This window comes from Tachypleus tridentatus, chromosome 12 (genome assembly GCF_004210375.1).
Source record: "Tachypleus tridentatus isolate NWPU-2018 chromosome 12, ASM421037v1, whole genome shotgun sequence".
Taxonomy (NCBI): domain Eukaryota; kingdom Metazoa; phylum Arthropoda; class Merostomata; order Xiphosura; family Limulidae; genus Tachypleus; species Tachypleus tridentatus.
Window position 1 is genome coordinate 10,620,352 of NC_134836.1, and position 20,987 is coordinate 10,641,338.

Here is a 20,987-nt window from a genome sequence, read left to right on the forward strand (position 1 = left end):
CACTGAGGTTGTAATTATCCACATTTTGTTTTATCTAAAAGGCTTTTCTTCTCACCATTTTATGATGTCACAATATGTAATCTGAGAAAAACATATTGTTACCTAAGTAAAATATCAAGAAAAATATGTTAATAATTATCAGTCAAGTCAATACGTTAACAAATAGAAGTCAAGTTGGAATGTTAACAAGTACTAGTCAAGTTGAAATGTTAACAAGTAGTAGTCAGGTTGAAATGTTAACAAACAGCAGTCAGGTTGCAATTTGCTGGGTGTATGAAATGGAACCTTGTGATCAACAATAAATAGATATTTGAATTCTAAGGCCAAAGGATGTATTTTTAATCTTTTTCTCAAAACAGTATCTCACAACCACAGTTTTGTAGAAATGAGGTGAATTTGTTTAAACAAGTTTTTCCACTCTGAAAAGAAAGAAATCAAGATATGTTGGTGCTTTCACTAGTCTAGTAAGGGTTAATCAAATCATTTGAGATACATAGGGTAGAGTGAGAATGACAAATGTATCACAAATGATGGATTCACAATTTATTTTGAGAAGAAATTTTAAAAGTCATTTTTTGTCGTTTAATTTTTTTCAAAACTTGTATTCACAACTGGCATTAGTTATGAACATAGGTTGGTGTTTGGTTCACAAATTATTGTTTATTTTTGAAACAGTGTAATTTTCTCTATTATCAGGATTTTTTTTTCAGATATCCATGTTCAGTACTTTAAATTTAGATGTTTATGGTTTATATAGTATAATGTTGTTGGCAGTTGTACATGTAGGCATTAGATGGTTAACTACATTGAAGTATTGATCTTAAATTATTATAGGTATATGTAGACACTACAAATACAACTATAGTGGAAAACTAACCTAGAGTTATTGACAGTCATACATGTAGATGGTTAACTACAGTGATGTACTAAGCTGGAATTATTGTGTATTACTTTAAGTATTTTTATTGCATGTTATTTAATTTATAATTTGTTTACATTTTTCCACAAATTTCATATGTACTTCTACATCTTATAGTTTCTAATGTTGTTTCTACTTTACTGTGTGGTTTATAAGCATATTGTTCCATTCTGATCAAGTAACCTTGTGGGATGATGTTCTGCAAGTAACATTTCTATTTTACTATGTGGGTTATAAGGGTACTGTTACATTCTGATCAAGTAGCCTCACCAGATGATGTTCTGCACATAACAGCTCTTCTTTGCTGTGCAGGTTATAAGGACATTGTTCCATTCTGATCAAATAGTCTCACAGGACAATGCTGAATACATAACTCATTTATATCTAACAAAGGCATATTTGTTACAACTGAATAGAATTATCTGGAACAAGAACTACTTAATCTTAAAGGATGAAAGTATCATTAAAAATAATTGTTGGTCAAAAACAGTTTAATTATATATAATAGAACTAAAATTAACTTGTGCAGTCAGTTTGTCCGGAAGTCATAAATCAATACAAACCACAAGCTATAATGTTCGTATGCAGGACAGTATTGAAAATGGACAAAGCAGTGATTAAAGGAAATGAAAAGAGATAAAACATTTATTTTTCATTTAATACTGCTTTTAGATCATTGTTTTTAATTATTTCACTACCATAAATTGTGTATTTCTAGGAGAGAGGGAAAGATAGGAAACTTAAAAAATATCAAATATGTTATAATTTATTTCTTTTTTGTATCCTGAAAGCCAAATAAACTGTATTGTTTGATTCAACATGAGAAAAATCATGAGCAAATTTTGTATTTATGGTGTGTAAGGAGTTACACTGTATGGTGTTTTTTTTGTCCATAATAATGGAACAATATCCAAAACGAGTAGGATACCATGTTGTTTTATGTTAGGGTACTTTTATCATATGAATACTCAATAAGTATAATTATTTAACTGTGTTTCTAATCAAGGGTAGTTTAGTTTAAAGATGTTGTTATAAAACCACATCAAATACCTCATAGAAATTGCTGTAACATGTTTGTTTCTGTATTAAGCTTAATGTGTAAGGGAAATTAAAATATATTGTTTGGTTGATTGTTTACATCTTTGTTATTAGGTATGTCAGACCCTTGTCAACTTGGGAACAATGGCTGTTCTCACATATGTACACTGAATTCTGTCAAGAAACCAACCTGTGTTTGCCCTTATGGACTGCTTTTGTCATCTGATAAGAAGACGTGTAAAAGTAGGTTTTGTATAATCTTACATGTAAAAGTTGTTGTCTTTTTTAAGAAGCAATTTCATTTTTATTTATAATTTTGTAACCTTAGGGAAAAATCAAAATTGTTTTCAAAACAGTGGTAAAACTACCAGGGAGCAGGCAGTGAAATGCACTAAGGCTCCAAGTCTCTTAGAGGCCCATCTCAATGTCAGGATCAATTAATGCATTGTAAACACCACACTATATATTTACTTTTTAATGTACTTAGAAAATCTCAAAATTATTTAAAAATAAAAACCTTATACAGTAAAACCTAAGGCAGAATCGTATGGGATCAAGTAAAATTTCTGGCTTAAGCAGGTTTTCCAGCTTAGACAGTGAACATGCATTTCCTTAATCATATATAATTTTTGAGCGGAATGTTATACTTACTTGACTCGAGATATTTGTGAATAAAGTTATTATACTGTTTATGCTATATTTATTAGAATAAGAACAAAAATAGACATTCAAAATATACGTAAGTACACAAAAACTTAAATTTATTTAAAGAAAGTGTCCAATTTCAACTGTTTCGTTTTTTTAATGGGCTTTCTCATGTGGTTAAAAGAGAATGCCAATTCTACGGCCTTTTCATGAAGTTCATCTTCCCTCTTCATTTTTGCATACAATTTGATAGTGTTAATATAACTTAACACTTGCGATGAAGTAGGAGTTTCTATTTCCTCACTATCTTTTCCAGTTTGTTCATCTTCTGAATCTCTCATTGTTATCGTCTTGCAATTCTATTATAGATTTTAAATCAGTTTCTGTTAAACATTCTTATCAATGTTCACAAAACTTTCTGTGTTCACAGAATCATTTGCATCAGTCTTCTCAATCAGAGTTTGGATTTCACTAGAATTGTCATAACAAACAACTTCTCCACAATCTCTGCCATTATCAAGAATAAATTCACAGTTTTGAAAGCATTTTATTATGCATTTGATTGAATGGCCTAAAAATGCAATTGCATCTAACACGTCAATTTTCATGGTAATTTCAGATGCTTTCTTACAGTCGTCCATGTTTGCAGTAATATGCTGAAGCATCAGTTTTCTGTATTTCAATTTTGTATAGTGGCTGTAGAACTGATGTTGTACACGGAGGTAGAAAGACTAAACGAACATATGAAAGTTTACCTTTGAATAACAAGTTACATTATTTAGGAAAAGTAGAATATTCCTATTTTTATGTTCCACTCTTTTGTTTAAATTGTTCAAATATTCCTTGAATATAGCACTTGTGATCTACACTTTATTATTTGCTTTCCATTCCACAGGAAGTTGATTCTTCCTTAAATTTTTGAAACAATGTGGATTTTCACTTTTACCTATTATCCATGGTAAATTTTTCCTAAATTTTAAAATTAGGGAAGATAGGAATTTATGTTTTTGTGAGAATTATTTAGAGTAGAATTTTGCACTTAAAAGACAAATATATTTCTACAAGTCACAAATTTAATTTATCTGCAGATATAATGATGGCAGAAAGAAGAACAGAATGTGTTTAGCCAGTATTTACTGTTACAAAATGTCAGAGAATTTATCAATATTTAAACAAATTATTAATAAAATAAAATTTATTAATATTTAAGGAAATTATTAATTAAATAAGAAATTAATATTTAATCAAAAACATTTTTTCCACCTTATTCAGGTTTTAATCCTAGTTGTTGATAGATGAGGTGGTGAAAGATAGTTTTCCATCCTCGTTACACAGGTTCTGCAATATAGAGGGCCTTTTATAAGAGAAATCTTAAGATAATGCTGCAAAATTTTGATATTTCCAGCTTGTACAGGTTTCCACCATATGCAGTTTCCAGCTTAGACAAGTTTTACTGTACTGTAATTTTGTTCGTTTTTTTACAAAAGAGGATTTTCTCATAAATTTCATAAAGTAGCATTATTTCCTATATCCAGCTGCTTAGACCAGACCATAACTTTCTGGTTGGTCTCCACCAATAACTGCTTATTTATTCATCACTGAGTTTCTGAATGATGTCATCACCAGCCAACTACTGCCTTAGATGGCTGGGGATTATAATATTACACTTTCCTTGCCTTGCAACCAAGAATAGTTTGTTGGGACATGTGGAAAAAAAGTATGTGACAGGAACTGATGCTCTTGTGAGAGTCAGTCATTTATTTATTCACATGTGATACACATTTTGAACAGTACCACTGCTTGGCCTGATGCGAAATAAACGGTGGCTGGTGTGGATCCAGTGGTGCATTATTTTAAAAAAAATAACCTTTCCCTTAATAATTGAAAATGCAAAGCATAAAGTTGGTTACCCAAAAATAAAAGAGAAAATAAAGGAGAAAAAAATTCTTGTTTAACAAAACTGGACATATTTTTATAAATAACGATAGTGTAGATAAAAGTGAAGAAGCAGATTGTTAAGGTATGTATTTAAAATTTAGTTATGACAAAAATGCACTAAATGAATTAATTGTGTTTGAAGTACAATCAAATACAAATAAAATCTTATTAAGAAATAGCTGAAATTCCACAAATGGATTCTCTTTTTCATCTAACAGAGGACACTTTCTTGTGAGTATCAAAAACACTAGGTTAAAATGTTTAATAATATCAAAAGAATTGTGTAGACCCAAAAGGCTGTTTCTTGGGGATGTGAATAAGGTTGACTGATGTTTTTCAGAAGCTTTTTATTCTAAAAAAATGAAATATGGAATGGTGCTGTCTAGAAAATGGTTATTATTCACCACTGATAGTGCATGCATATTGTGAACCATTCTGCCTTTTTATCAGTTGTAAGTCTTTTGTTTTATTGATACTTGTTTCAAGAACAAAAAAGAGTGGTTCACAACATCAGAAAATTATGTAGGTTGAAGGACATAAGAGACTGGTTTACAATGTCAGAAAGTCATGTAGGTTAAAGGACATGAGACTGGTTCACAGTGTCAGAGATTCATGTAGATTCAAGGGCATAAGAGACTGGTTTATGATGTCTAAAAACCATGTAGGTTCAAGAACTTTTAGTATATAATGATAAAACTATAACCTGAGTGCTTTTGAAAGGTGAACCTTTCTTCTTCAGGAGCAAACTCTGGAGGACTGGAGACATATAAATGTACTGGAACACATCTTTATGCTTGTTTGACAATACAAAGATGACATTTAAAAGAACCTTAGAAGAACACATAAAAATGGGAAATGGAAGGAATTAAAAAGCAACTAAAGCTGAAAGAGAACCAAATGCTGAATATGTCATTGTGCTACCCTTAATAAAATCTTGTTCTCAATGATTATGTTCAAAGTATCTTTATGACACCATTGAACATTTTTATGATTTCTTTGGTTGTAGTATGAAAAGGTAGGCTATGTTAAATGAATTAGCTTCTGTATCCAATGTTATTGAGATAAAGTAATACTTAAAACATTATGTCCAGTTTGATTCTAGATGTGATTCACTTGTTGTATTTAGACATTGTAAAAGGGCTAAAATAATTTTCCTTTCAACAAGCATGATGAGTGAGATGAAGCCTCAATGATTTTCCACAGGAAATGTTTCAAATGAGATTTTGAAAACATTTCAGCAGTTTTTAAGTTAACAACCTTGTTAATAAATGAAAATGGTACTGTGTGTTTCATCTTCCAAGAATTCTTAAATGTGATAAATTTGTTTTTGACAATTACTGTGACAGTTGCAAGTACCAAACAGTATTTGATTAAAAAAAAATTGATAAACACAATGGTTGAAGAACAAGTAAGTGGACTTTGAGTAATTTTTGTTGAAAATAGAAAGGTGAAGAATATTAATTTAGAGCAAAATAAAATATTTTGTTGAAAGAAAATCAGTGAATGATTACTACTAAGTATATATTGTGTCTCATGTTTTGAAATAATTATTAACATTATTGATATGTAGACCATGATAATTAATTTTGCCCTGTTTGATGGGGGGCCTACCTGAATATCTTGTATTGAGCCCTGTGATGTCCTAGTTTCACTGTTGTTTCAGGTATTGTGTCCTGAAGTGTCAGAAGCTAAACTATTTTCATGTTTACTTTTTCTGAATCTAGTATGTTATGATCTTGTTTTGTGTGTAGCACTGAGGAAATGTGTTTTTATATAGTCTGTGTATTTGTTTTGTTTGTACACTCTTCAAAAAATTTGCTTTTTTGACATTAGTCAAAAAGTTACTAATACCGAGAAAAATCAATAAAAATACATTTTTGTAGTTAACAATTACTGTTTATTGTTTTTTTTGATTGAACAGAGCCAGCTTATCTACTTGTCTACTTTTGTACTCAAAGTAATGGTACAAAAAACATTCTTGGTATTAAAGACCTTAACATATCAAGTAAAAAGTGGCTTTTCCCACCTATTTCATTGGGAAACAACCAGGTATGTGAATCAGAACATAAACGAATATTTAAGAATATTCATAATAAAGAAAACATAAATAACAATTGTATGTTTTTATTTAAACTGATAAGGCTATCTTTTTTTGTATTGAATTCTCTTATCTGTATGAGTGTTTCTTCAGAGTAAGTATGTATTTTTATCTATTCTTAAGTATTTGTCTAAGTGTGTGGAATAATGTAGTTTAGAGGTGATATCATTTGAGTGTTAATTTGTGTAACAGACATAACTCCTTATTAATAAATCATCACTGTCTAATATATTATCTTGTGTATACTTTGTGAAATTAATATTGAATAGTATTATGGATTGTCATTTATAATTTGCATCAGTAACTCAGTAAATTAACTTTCTTACTACAGACATGGTTGATTTTGCTGAATTTGTTTGAGGACCATTTTTCATTTGAGGACATAATAAGTAAAGAATGCACAAGAAAAACAAGAAATTAGATTCTTATCTCAGTCCTTATGTTTTTTGCTGTCAACTGTTGATTAAACTTAATTATTCTTTTATGTACTAATGGTACTGCTATACAAAGTAATTTTTATTCAATTAGATAATGCATATAAGAACACAGGAGAATAGCATGCACAAAACAAATAATGCCTTATAAATATCATAATTTTTCTGGTATTTTAATTGTATGAAAAGGGTCTTTACAAATTCTGCTTGGCTTGCCAATGTGAACTTCTTGATAAAAAGTTTCAAATTGGAGATGAAATAGAAAGTAACAGAATTAAATAGAGCAATATTTAAAAAAATTCTAAATATCTTCTAGTATGAGAATTGTGATATTTTCTCTCCATGCATCCTCCTTTCTCATAATTTATTTACTACCTCTTCAAGAAATGTAAAATTGAGTGTGCATTACTTATGATAATGTTTTCAATTCTCAGGCAAAGCATAATTTTATTGTCTTGATTGCAAAGCAATACAATTGAAAACCAGACCCTTCTTGCCATGCCTACTTTCAGAAATTTCCAACAGTTCACTTAGACATTTAATAATATATTATTTATAACAAATAGAAAGTCAAGGTTTTAATCTATCAAATGATGTATTATTTTGTTTGCAATTCAGATAATTCTTAATCATGCTTTCAGTTCAAACCTTATTTTCTTGAAAAAACACATTGATGAGATTAGCGGCTCTTATTGCATAATTAAAAAGCCAGAGACTGTAGTAGTTGTGAGACATTATCTGCATTTTGCATGTGAATATTCTTTGTTCTTTTGTGCATTATTGAATTAAATAAAAAATTATTTAGTGAAGTGGTACTGTTAGTTCAAAAAAGCATGGTTATATGTCAACAACAGTTGGAGACATACAAAGAAGACCCATATGTTTTATTTATATGTTATTGTAAAATTAACTAAAATGTAAGTACTGGAAACTATTTATTAGATATGATAAAATATATAATAATAGTTTTGCATGAGGTATGCTCATGAGTAACTCACAAGTAGTCTGTATGTTATTTAATTCGATAATGTAATGTGGTTTGCAACTTTTATGGTGCAAATGTTTGGTATACATTGATCAAAGGGTAATAAAAATAAAATTTAAGTACAAATAATTATATTCCATTATAAGTTCAAAGCTACTTAAGATAAACAAATCTAGTTTTATGTTACAATTTGAAGTTGTTATAGAAAGATAAAAAGGGTAGTTTAGATGTATTTTAATCGTTTTTGGCAGTTACAAGGTCTGTCAAATTGACCAACCTTGCATAGAGTTAGAGCAGAGAAGAAAGAAGGTTTTTCAGAAAAAAAAGTTTAAATTTAATGTAGGTGGTCTTTAGAGATTACGTAAATGAAATTTAGGATTTTTGAGAGGAAGAAAAGTACTTTTAATCTTAATATGAAAGTACTTTGCACTTTCTCTCTAATAACTAAAACAACTCGGTATCTCAATCAACAAATCTTTTGTAAAAGTGCTTAATTAAAAAACTAAAAACTTCTAATGTTTACTGAAAGTCTACCTAAATGTCTGAAGATGCACATACTGTACTAAAATTTATAGTAAGGAAACTATAATGAGTACGGTAATGAATATGGATCAGACTTTGACATATCTCATTAGTGTTGAACATTAATCTGCCAAAATTATTGCAATGATCCATGTTCTTCTTGTAACCATGCTCAAAACTGTTGCAATGATCCACATTATTCCTTTAGCTGTGTATAAAACTGTTGCAACAATCTGCATTCTTCTTCTAGCTATGTTTAAACTAATACAATAAACCTCATTCTTTCTCTGGATAGCTGTGTATGAAACTGCTGTAGTGATACACATTTTTCTTCTAGGTGTGTATAAAATTGCTGCAATGGGAGGTTCAGAATAAAAATTCAAAGTGCTAAAATTTTGTTTCTTTTAGTTTTAGAAGAGGATATTTAGTTTTTCACAATAGTTTTGTTTCCAAAAGGTTTCATCTGGTAATTCTGTTTATAATGGTGACTACAGATCTTTTATTAGCAAGTTTTTATATATTATGATAAATTACATAATTTTCAAGTGTAGAACTTTTTTTTTTGTTTAGAAAAATGGCTAAAATGATAAGAACTTTCATTTATTACAGTATTTAATGTTGTACTAGATATCAGTTTAGATGTACAATATTTAAATTTTTTTTGCTTTTGTTTAAATTCTGTTCTAATGCTGGCATTCTTGATGAATGCCTATCCATAAGTTAAATAATTTCATGTGAAACCCCTATTTTGAACTGGTCGTGGTTTAATCTGTTTTTCCTTCGAAAAGGTATTGGCACATATAGATAAGTTTTCTTGTTTTCTTCTATTAACTTATTTTAATCTTAATATTCTGAGGTTATGAGTGTGGTTAATTTGACTTGAAACATTCTGAAAGATTATCCCTTGTATTTGTCTTTATATATATATATATAATTGTTTCATACTTTAGTTTTCATGTGAGTTGTGTTTGAGGAATCACATTTATAAAGTTTAGTTTAGGCTTTTATTTAGGTTATATTATTTTATGAATTTTGTAGTGTGTTTTCCTTCACTGTTAGTTTTATAATGAAAGAATGTTTCATTTGTCATCAAATGCATAAGGTGTAACTAGTTCTATGAATTTACCTCCATGTAATTTTATTGTCAATTCTGTGTTTTCTATTTATATTTTCCAAATTATCAATTATTTTCAGGTAATTCCTAAGTCAAGAATTGCTATTCATCCAGTAACAAACACCATTTTTTGGGCAGAAGGAAAATACTTGTGGAAACAGGAGTTCAATGGAGAAGCAAAGAAAATATTACATCTAGGTAAGTACATTGAGAATGTGATTACAAAAAAAAAAACTGTTACAACTAGGTTAGTGCACATTGGAAATTGATTAAGGAAACAATTTTCTTTGACTTTAGAAACAATATTGCAGGTGCAGGCTACTGAGATAATCCAGCTATCCAAGAAAAAACAGAAGCCATTGAAATTGGAATAATTAAAACCTTAAAATTATATAATTCATATCAGTTTTCAGATGATATAGAGATATTTTACTAGAGTTAGAAACTTATTGTTCAAAATAGTTAATCAGAGAAAGAAATATAAAAATGATAAACAGGTAAATATTATCTTAATAAAACATTTAATTTAAAGGTGACCAATACAATTTCACATTATTACTATCATCATTAACTTTCCCTTAAAACTTTGTACAAATTCTCTTACTAGGTTTAGAAAATTCCATTGATATTTTTATAAAAGCTTTCATAGTTCTTAAAATGCTGGGAGCTTAATAGGATCTTCATGAACTGCTGTAGTGATCTTGGATTTATTATTCTATGATGGCCCCTACTGGTACAGCAGTAAGTCTATGGATTTACAATGCTGAAATTAGGGGGTTGATTCCCCTTGGGAGACTCGGAGGATAACCCGATGTAGTTTTGATATAAGAAAACACACATTCTATGATTTGCTTGAAGCACTTCATGTATTAATAGGATCTTCATAAACTGCTGTAGTGATCTTGGATTTGTTATTCTATGATGGCCCCTACTGGTACAGCTGCTACCCTGCTTCATTGATATTTAATGGTTTATTTTGTATATACCCTCTCATTGTAAATTACCACCAAAGTTTGTGACATTTAGAGTGAACTTAACTTTATTGTTTTTTTTTGTTATTATATGTAGTGTTCTGGTATTACTGATTATTATATGTTTACTTCCATTGCAGCTCAGAGGCAAATCATATCTCTAACAGTTCATTCACCCTCCCAGAACTTGTACCTGTCTTCAGTGAGGGATGACAAGGATGATAATGACCATTATTTTATCTCAGTCTGTTCTTTAGACGGGGAATTTTTAACAGATATTGTGGCAAAAGATCTCTGTCGAGTATTGGTTTTAAAAACAGATGATCACAACGTGTGAGCTTTTTACCTTGTATTTCTTGCTTACATTGCTATATTTTGACTTGTTTAAAGTACGTCACTTCATGCACTTTAAAATGTGCTTCAAAATGAGTTATAAGTATTTGCTGTTACATATTTTCAGTTGTTGCTGTCTTTCCTATGCAAACTTTTTTGTTATGCATGCTACAAGCCTTTTACACCCCCCTATTGGAATCAAATGATTCCCACATGTCTCTCGTACAAATCATTGTGGCATTAGTTCTCTGCCAATAGGAGTATAGTACATTCACATGATGCATGTGTCTCCCTTTGTGCACCTCTACTGAACTAACACTGCTTGTTTGGCAGCATTTTCACTCTGATGTCTTTCTTTTCATCTTGATTAATGTTTGAATTAGTTTTTTAAATGGCTTAATTTAACATACAATTTTTTTTAAGACATTCAGGCTCAATTATCCTTATTCTTGTCATATTTATTTCTCACTTCAAATGCTTTTGTCAACTGATACAACATGAATTCTAAAGTTAATGACACTGCTTCGGGTATCTCACATTCAACAGGTGCTTTACCATGGGTTTTAGTTGCTGGTGACCAATTGGGAGATTTACTTATGTTTAATTGCAGGAAGATTGAACATTACATGGGTCAACGTATATCTCCAGACATTGTGCCACAACCTCCCAAACCTACATAGGCTGACTAGGCGTGACTGCCTGTTTCCTCCGGTGAATTTACTGTGCCTTCCCATACCTATCCTGAGGGATTCTGTTCAGTTTTTCACAATTTTATCAGACTTGCTTTCTCAGGTATGTGATGTTTTATCACTTACTTCTATATCTTATGATCTGCATATTTCATTACTACATCAATACACTTTTCAATCCTATTTGGTTTTTCCCCTGTTTCCTGACACTAAAGTTCACTCTGAACAATTCACTTCTTGGTGTAGTGCTACTGTGCCTCCTTCCCCATTAGCTTTAGATCAGTCTGTCGTCAATTATCATAGGGTTGACTGTCCATATCTTTACCAACAATCATTTGATTCGGTTTTATCCATCTGGGGGCATTTGCTCGGAATATCCTGTTTTTCTCTCCCATTCCCTGTTTTCCTGCCTCCAGCTTATTTTCATGACTCTTTTTATGGTATTTTTTTATAATCCACCTCCTGTCTGGGGCTCTTCACAGAAATCCTAAGGGATTTTCTGAAAACATCCTCTCCATCCTATTTCCGTGTTGGCTTGTTTGTTGTGTTTGGCTTTAGCTTATGAATGTGATTTATCTGTTGTTAGAACCTTTTGTGTCATGATGCTTTTAATCTAGAACTTGTTTATGTGCTCCTTATCTCCAGGGTTTGCAAATTGATCCATTTTTAAAAATTTTCATTTTTGATATGATTCCAGTGTCTTTGGAGTCTCGGGTAGCATCTATCCAGCACCATCTTATCTTTATCATTCTGGTAACCCAATCTCAGTCAGAGCCAATTGTGGCACAGATTCTGCCTTCTTACTCTTTCCCTTTTCAACCCTTAATCACAGCTCATTACTTTTTTCAATAATGCACAATATGCTCTCAACAGTTTTGGTGACTACCTGGTAGGTTTGGGCCAAGTGTAAGCTTAACTCGCAGCCTTGATTCATTGGTGGTAACTTATCACCACTGATGTTTGGGTTCTTCAGATTTTGTCAGAGGATCTCAAAATTCCCTTTCTTGCCCTACATCTTTTGTCATAGTACTTGTTTCCTTCTCTTTTTCTTGGGATCTCATACCTTGTCAGCATTTACCAGGGTTTCATTCCTGCCTGTTTGTTGTTCCCAAATATGCCTAGAACTCAAGCCTCATCATTTATATTTCTTGCCTCAATCAATTTATTGACATCCTGCATTTCACCATGGAATCTTACCTCACTCTTTGGTGGCCATTTTCTCTAGGTCTATGTATGATCAAAATGGATACCTCCAATGCTTATCTGCATATTCCAATGTTGGAATGATCTTGTCCTTATCATTAGTTTCTTCATTAAGGTGTAGTTTACCAATTTCATATCTTACCCTTCAGACTGGCTTCTGCTCCTTATGCTTTCTGTGGTGAAAGCTTTTGTTGTTCGTCTTCATGCCCTTGGGCTGCATTTCCATTTTTACATAGATGACTGGCGACTTTTGACCCATTCTGAACAGGAGTCAGCCAGTCGTGCTCATCAGCTCCTTCATAAAGCTGCTTGGGCAGCCTGTGGTGGTCAACTGTGGAGATACCCTGCTCGATGGGTTCCACATAAATGGCTATAACCATTCAGTTTACAGTAGGACGATGTTGTTCTGTCGGCATAGATGATGTAATATTCTCCAATTTGTAATTAACTATCAGTTGGAAACCCTTATATGGATATCGGGACCCTGTGAGTTGGTTTTGGATTTTGAATCAATCAGTCAACATAAATCCTCACACAGATTTCAGGTTATCTGTCTTCCTTCCTTGATTTCCTCCTTCTATACTGTGGGTTACAGCAGGGTTACATGAGATTGTTCTTTTCTAACTTAGGCTCTCACTTTTTTTGTTATGTGAATGTTATTGCCTGATGGATGGTATTGACCTGTTTTGCAGTCACAGGAGTTAACTGCTTGAGATAGACATTGCTTTGATACATCTACAGGGATACATTTGTTTTTACCTCCTCATAATCAGTGTGGGATTCTAGCTAATCTTTTGAGCAGAGGAAAGTATTGAAAATGTATTCCCTTCTTCTCACAGTTTCCATTTTTCCTTCCCTACTTTTGGTACTTCCATCACCTGCCAAACTTCAAAGTGGTAGTTTGATAGAGGCATATAGAGGGAGTCACATGCATCACATGAGTGTTCTTTGCTCCTATTGGTGGATAGGTGACACACAATGATTTGCACAAGAGACATGGTGGAATCAATTAATTCCAGTAGGTGGGTGCAGAAGGCTTGTGGCATGTGCATTAAAACAGTTTGCACATAGAGGGCAACAATGAATGAAAATCTTGTAATTATAGGGAAATATTTATTGGAAGTACAATTCATTATAGCAAAGATTATAAAATTTGTAAAAGATCTTGTAGTGTAACAAGGCCAAGGTTTTGAACTAGTAAGTCACTTGCATATGTTATCAGTAACTCTTTGAAGCTATAAGCAGATAAATAATGAATTTAAGAAATAATAAGATATTTGTCCAAACTGAAGTTAAAGTTTATACAAACATGAAACCAACTCAAAGTAGATTTCTAAATTTGTCAAATAATGCATAAAATAATTAATTAATATCTGGTGACTTTATACGTTTGTGTGTGTATATTGACAGATAGGCATGATTATTTGTGTGTATCTTTTTTTTTTTTTTTTTCCAGAAAACTGCTGTGGCTACATGTCTGTAGAAAGTCTGGAGGTGCTAAAGACCTCTATATTTTAGAGTCCTCACTACTCGATGGAAGTCACAGGGAAGTTTTGTTTCAATCTGAAGAAAAACTATTGGAAGGTCAGTAATTATTGTTAAATATTAAATTTCAAAAAATATAAAGGACTAGTAGTATTTGTTACAAAACTTTAACAAAAACTCCAGTAAAATAAAACTGTTACAATTCAGAAAGATATTTGTAATCCATACAAACTTGAAACTCAGTAAAATAAATTAATAATTCAGAAATGGATATGTACATCAAAGGAATTTCCAGTAAAATAAAACTTATTTAATTGCCCCAATAGGTCATTATTATACCAACATCAAAATTAATAATACAAAAAAAAATACAATGTATTAATGAAAAGCTTTTGAATTAATATAGTCACAAGTATTATTTTATAATTTTTTTTCCTAGAAATATATATTTTGTTCCTGCTAGTATATCTGTGAAACCTGGCTTTAGACATAAGTATTGAAAGAATTTATGGTGGTATGTTATAGAAGAGGTATGAAGAGAAATTTTTGGTGATGATTTTGTAGCCTGATTGTTTGTACTAATGAATTAGAATTTTTTCTTAAGAAATGAAATTTTCAAAAATACCTATCAAACTGATACTTTAAACAACTTGACTTGCAGATATCAAGTGCTAAAAGATTCAGTTCATCCTTTATTAGTTTGGAATGATGGAATAGCTGAAGAATAGTCCTAAATTTTATTATTCTTTCAAACTGTTTGCTGAAATGTTCATGTCTCAGTATCATGTCTTCATAAATAATTTATTATGTAACAGTATAGTGTTTCAAAGTGCACATAAATGCATTATCAAAGTTTTTTCTTAGATTAATGAAAATTCAATGAAATCCAAATGTGTATTAAAACAACATTTTGTAATTTTTTCTTCTAGACTTGAGCCTGACACAGGAAAACACCAAAAGTTGTTTGATCTTTGCTTCAAATATGTCTGTTGTTTGTAGTCTTTCTAATGTTACATGGATGATTGAAGCAAACCTTTCTATTTCAACAAAGACACCCATAACATCATTTGCTTTAAAAGGAGATCATGTGTTTGTTACATCAAATTCTAATGTTTATGACCTTTGGCTTAGCAAAACTATGGCATCAGTCCCTTGGCCAGTGTTGTCAGTCGATGTAATTTCAACCTCAAAAGGTAATATCTTCATTCTGTAGATCTATACAACAAAGTAGGATTTTATTTCAGCCATGTAAAAAGGCTGGTAACTTTCACTAAGGTTGGGAAAAGAAATTGTTAATTAAAATAGAAATAGTCTGCTCCTCTTGGTAGGTTAGCTGATACACAGTAATTGAGAACTGGGTACTGGTGCTTTCATCAGATTTCAAGTTGGATTTGTGTATTTTTATTTGAATCACCCTGTGTATTGCTTATCTCATACATGAAGATACTGTCATTTATAGCTTAAGTAGATACTGTTACTATGATTTTGCAAAATCTTGGATGAGATATAGTCAAATTATCAGAATTTCCAATATGGTAACTTGCCTCTTTTCACACTGCAGCTATTCTCATTCAGATATGTCCTCTGTATGACATTTTTTTTACAAGAGGTCTTGAAACTCCCATCTACTATGCTATCAATGTGTTTTTTTAAAGTAATTCCTTTATGTTTTTTATTGATTTTTTTCTACAGTTTCTTCACTGTAATTTATGGTCATGAAAACTTTTCTTATTTTCTTCCTGATTTTTCTCGCATTCTATTATGAACTTGGAATTTTGTGTCATGACTTTAGTAGCTACAGTTAAAAATACTTTGATTGTTATGACACAGGTTTCAGTTGTGGGATTTTCGGGAAAGGATTTTTCAGTCATCATTTGCAGGGGGGGTTTAATTTTGTGTCTTGTCCTTCTTCTCCTAACATTATCCAGAATCATCCTGTCCCTGTAGTGCCTATTGGGGATTTGGAGGATTTTGACAACTTTTTTTTAATTTCTGTATCTCTCATGTGGAATCTACTAGGCCTACCTCAGCCTCAATGGATATTTTTTTCTCAGATATTTTACAATTTTCTGTATTCCTAGTTTTGTGTGATCCTGCCCTTGAAGTTTTACATACTGCCACCATTCTGTCTCTTCTGAATTTCAAGTATACTTGCTGTGCATTTTATTTCTCATTTTACTTTTTCCACACACATCTCACCATATTTTTCTCCAGTTCCAGTGTCCTTTCCATTACCAATATTACATCTTTCTGAAGCTGTTCAAATTCTTCTTCCTTTTTCTGATTTCTACTCCAACCTTTTTGTCATTCAGAAAGAGACTGGGGACTGACATTCTATTATCAGTCTGTCCCAACTTGTTGAATTTCTGGATCTTTCCTGCTTCACCAATGAATATTTTCTACCATTTGGTGTTTTGTTTTCTCCAGGTTTATGGTTGATCAAGGAGGATATTATGGATGCTTTCTTCACTATTCCCATTAGTCCAGCTGCTATTATTGGTTTGTCCAAAATGAGGCTGTGTTTCAGTTTTGCACCTTCCTTTCAGACTTGCCTAAGGACCATCTCTGTTTTTTAAGGTGGTCAAAGCCTTTGCCTGATTTTTGCACGCTTAAGGGTTGTGCTTTCATCATTACATGGATGACTGGCTCTTGCTCCTTTTGGACTAGTCTTCCCAACACCATTATTTGCTCTTGACAGAAGCAGTTCATGTGGGTTGGATTTATCTGTGAAGTCTTTCCTTATTTCTATGCCATATCTTGTCTGCTTATTGCATTTTCTTATTGTTTGCTTTAGTGGAGCTCAACCTTTTCCACTTTGTCTGTATTTGACAGAGCTTTCTGTTTTTCATGCCCTTTTTTCCACTTGTCTTTCTGCATGCAAAGTTCTATCACTTTTGAGGACTTGGACTTCTATGGAAACCCTTATCACTTTGGATCAGGTACATATGTGCTCTCTTCAGTGGACATTGAATGACCAATGAAATTTTGTTTAGGATCTCTTGAACTTCCTAATTACTTTAGGTCAGCACTATGATGGGGTTATTGCTTCCTCATCCTTGTACAGATTTAGATCTGTTTACCAGTGCTTCTCTCTGGGGCTGGTGGACATCTGTTGATGACCTTTAGGCTTTTCAACAGTGGTTTCAGATAGACATGTCATACTGTATTGACTTCTCAGACTTTCTGGCTATACAGTGTGCTTTGGATAATTTTCATCCTTTTGTACAAAATAGACTCATCATGCTCTATTCAAACAATTCCATCAATATCTCTTATATCAATCATCAGGGAAGCACCTGTTCTCATTCTCCTTGTGGTCAAACATTGGAACTACTGTATTAGGCCCGCATGCTGCAGATTTACCTCATAGTGTAACATGTTTTGGTTGTTTTGAACCTCATGGCAGATTTTCTTTCATAATCCAATCATATTTACCACATGGATTGGTCCCTTGACCCTTAGGTTTTCTGGCAGATTTGCATTCAGTGATTTGCTTTGAATCTAGATTCATTTGTCACTTTTCTGAACACCAGGTTACCTCTTCTTTTTTTTTTTGTCACCAGTTCTTCATCCATATGCCCTGGCAGTGGATACCCTTAGTCAGGACTGAACCAAGTAGTATCTTGATATCTATTCTCCTATCTGGTTCATTTCCAGAGTGGTTTCAGTCATTCATTCCACTCCATGTGATTGTTTTTTATTATGGCCAGCACCATCTTGGTTTTCTCTTTTATTTCAGCTTCATACTACCCCATTTTCTCTTCCTCTCACTCCATTCCTACTCTGTCAACTGTGGTCATTAGTCTTTAATCTTGCCCTTCACACCCTTTGACTTCATGCTTGATATTTATCCAGCTCATCACTAGGAGATCCAGACTCTGTGTGTGTATGTGTACTGCTTCCTTTCTAGCTTTTTCCATTCATCCTTCCTCCCTTGCAGTTTATCAAAATGTGTGGAATGTCTTCCTCCTTTGGTTGCTAAACCATGAGGGTTTCATTTCTTGGCATACTGTTCCTCTATTTATGGATTTTTTTACCTGGTTGTTTTACCATGGGGCTTCTGTCTCTTTCATTGCAGGTTATTCAACAACCTTATATGCAAAAACGGCTCATTTGGGTTGAGAAAATATTTTACATAGAAGAGCGAACAACGTTTCGACCTTCTTCGGTCATCGTCAGGTTCACAAAGAAAGAGGTAACTGACCGGAAGCTGGCCACATGTTTGAAAGGGGTTGTGTAACTGTGTGTCGAAATGTAGAGGGCGATATTAGATGTTTGAATATATAATTATATTTATTTTATTATATTAATATAGGTATAAAGGTGTTCCTTTATATTGGTTTATTTTGGGTTTAAGTTGTTGTATAAGTAAGGCTTCTTTAATTTTGTGTTTGTTTATGTTTGTTTCTTTATTTAGTATTTGAGTGTTTTCTATGGTTATGTTGTGTTCATTTGACTTGCAGTGTTCAAAAACGTGTGAAGGTGACTTTTTATGTTCTTTGAATCTGGTTTCCATTTTTCTACTTGTTTCTCCAATATAGAAGTCAACAAAGACAAAAACATAAAACAAGACAAAGACAAAACATAACAAGACAAAAACATAAAAATTCTAAAAGCAGATAAAGGTAACGCTATAGTCATAATGAACACGAATGAATACATCCAAAAAATGGATAACATCCTATCAGACACAAACAAATTTAAACAAATAAACACAAATCCAACAAAGACACACGAGACACAACTGAACAAATTACTACTACAAATGAAAAAAGCCAACACAATTTCACAAACACTTTATTCCTACCTACGTAAAACCGACTCACGCACACCGCAAATATACGGTATCCCCAAACCTCATAAACCAGATTGTCCATTACGACCAATAATGTCCACATATGAATCGTTTAATTACAATCTTGGTAAATACATAGCATGGGCATTCTCCAAATATGTAACATCAGCCAGCTCATTCATCAAAGACTCTTTTAATTTCAAGTCTAATCTAAATCAACTTAATCATAAAGCCTTAATGGCCAGTTTCGATGTTATATCCCTCTTTACAGAAGTTCCAACCACTGAAGCCTGCAAGATAGCCTTAGAACTCTATATCCGAAACCCTAACCCAACTATAGAAATTCCCAGTAACCAGTTAGCAACCCTCATAGAATTCACTACGATAAAGACAAACTTCATGTTCAACAACCAAAACTATATACAAACAAATGGCTCAAGCATGGGCAACCCAGTATCACCAGTCCTAGCCAATATTTTTATGACACAAGTTGAAACACAAGCGATTAACACAGCATTACATCCACCACTATACTGGTACAGATATGTAGATAACACGGTTGCAGGATTCAAATCTACAGAACACATACTTAATTTTTTCAATCACATTAACTCTATACATCCCAACATTAACTTCACATGTGAACAGGAAGAAAGCAATCAAATATCATTTCTTAACCTCAAAATTACAAGAACTGACACACAATTCAAAACAGAAATCCACCGAAAAATCACCCATACTGGACTATACATTCCTTGGAACTCAGCACATGAAACAAAACAAAAACTCAACATACTAAGAAACCAAATAAACACAGCCATAAAACTATGCTCACCAGATAAAATTAACGATGAATTAGACAAAATAAAACAATACTTCATCAACATCAATAAGTTTCCTCCACAAACCGTAGAAAACATTATAAGCACACACCTACACAGAAAGCAAAATCAACCAACTAAAGTAAATACAGCTCACGAATCAAAAACCCACGAAACCATATACTGCTGTATACCATATATTCCTGACATCAGCAAACAAATAACCAGTTCTTGTAATTTTGAGGTTAAGAAATGATATTTGATTGCTTTCTTCCTGTTCACATGTGAAGTTAATGTTGGGATGTATAGAGTTAATGTGATTGAAAAAATTAAGTATGTGTTCTGTAGATTTGAATCCTGCAACCGTGTCATCTACATATCTGTACCAGTATAGTGGTGGATGTAATGCTGTGTTAATCGCTTGTGTTTCAACTTGTGTCATAAAAATATTGGCTAGGACTGGTGATACTGGGTTGCCCATGCTTAGGCCATTTGTTTGTATATAGTTTTGGTTGTTGAACATGAAGTTTGTCTTTATCGTGGTGAATTCTATGAGGGTTGCTAACAGGTTACTGGGAATTTCTATAGTTGGGTTAGGGTCTCGGATATAGAGTTCTAAGGCTATCTTGCAGGCTTCAGTGGTTGGAACTTCTGTAAAGAGGGATATAACATCGAAACTGGCCATTAAGGCTTTATGATTAAGTTGATTTAGATTAGACTTGAAATTAAAAGAGTCTTTGATGAATGAGCTGGCTGATGTTACATATTTGGAGAATGCCCATGCTATGTATTTACCAAGATTGTAATTAAACGATTCATATGTGGACATTATTGGTCGTAATGGACAATCTGGTTTATGAGGTTTGGGGATACCGTATATTTGCGGTGTGCGTGAGTCGGTTTTACGTAGGTAGGAATAAAGTGTTTGTGAAATTGTGTTGGCTTTTTTCATTTGTAGTAGTAATTTGTTCAGTTGTGTCTCGTGTGTCTTTGTTGG

At 32.4% G+C, this 20,987-nt stretch overlaps 1 protein-coding gene across 3 annotated transcripts in view; it reads left to right on the forward strand.

The window, feature by feature from the left end:
- Positions 1-20,987, forward strand: part of LOC143235379 (low-density lipoprotein receptor-related protein 1-like) — a 96,504-nt gene that overhangs the window by 25,972 nt on the left and 49,545 nt on the right. For all 3 annotated transcript variants that reach the window (XM_076473482.1, XM_076473481.1, XM_076473483.1), the window contains 6 exons: positions 2,072-2,200; positions 6,462-6,589; positions 9,774-9,891; positions 10,805-10,997; positions 14,346-14,473; positions 15,304-15,567. In XM_076473482.1, the coding sequence (XP_076329597.1) occupies positions 2,072-2,200; positions 6,462-6,589; positions 9,774-9,891; positions 10,805-10,997; positions 14,346-14,473; positions 15,304-15,567 (960 nt within the window). The remainder of the gene's footprint in view (positions 1-2,071; positions 2,201-6,461; positions 6,590-9,773; positions 9,892-10,804; positions 10,998-14,345; positions 14,474-15,303; positions 15,568-20,987) is intronic.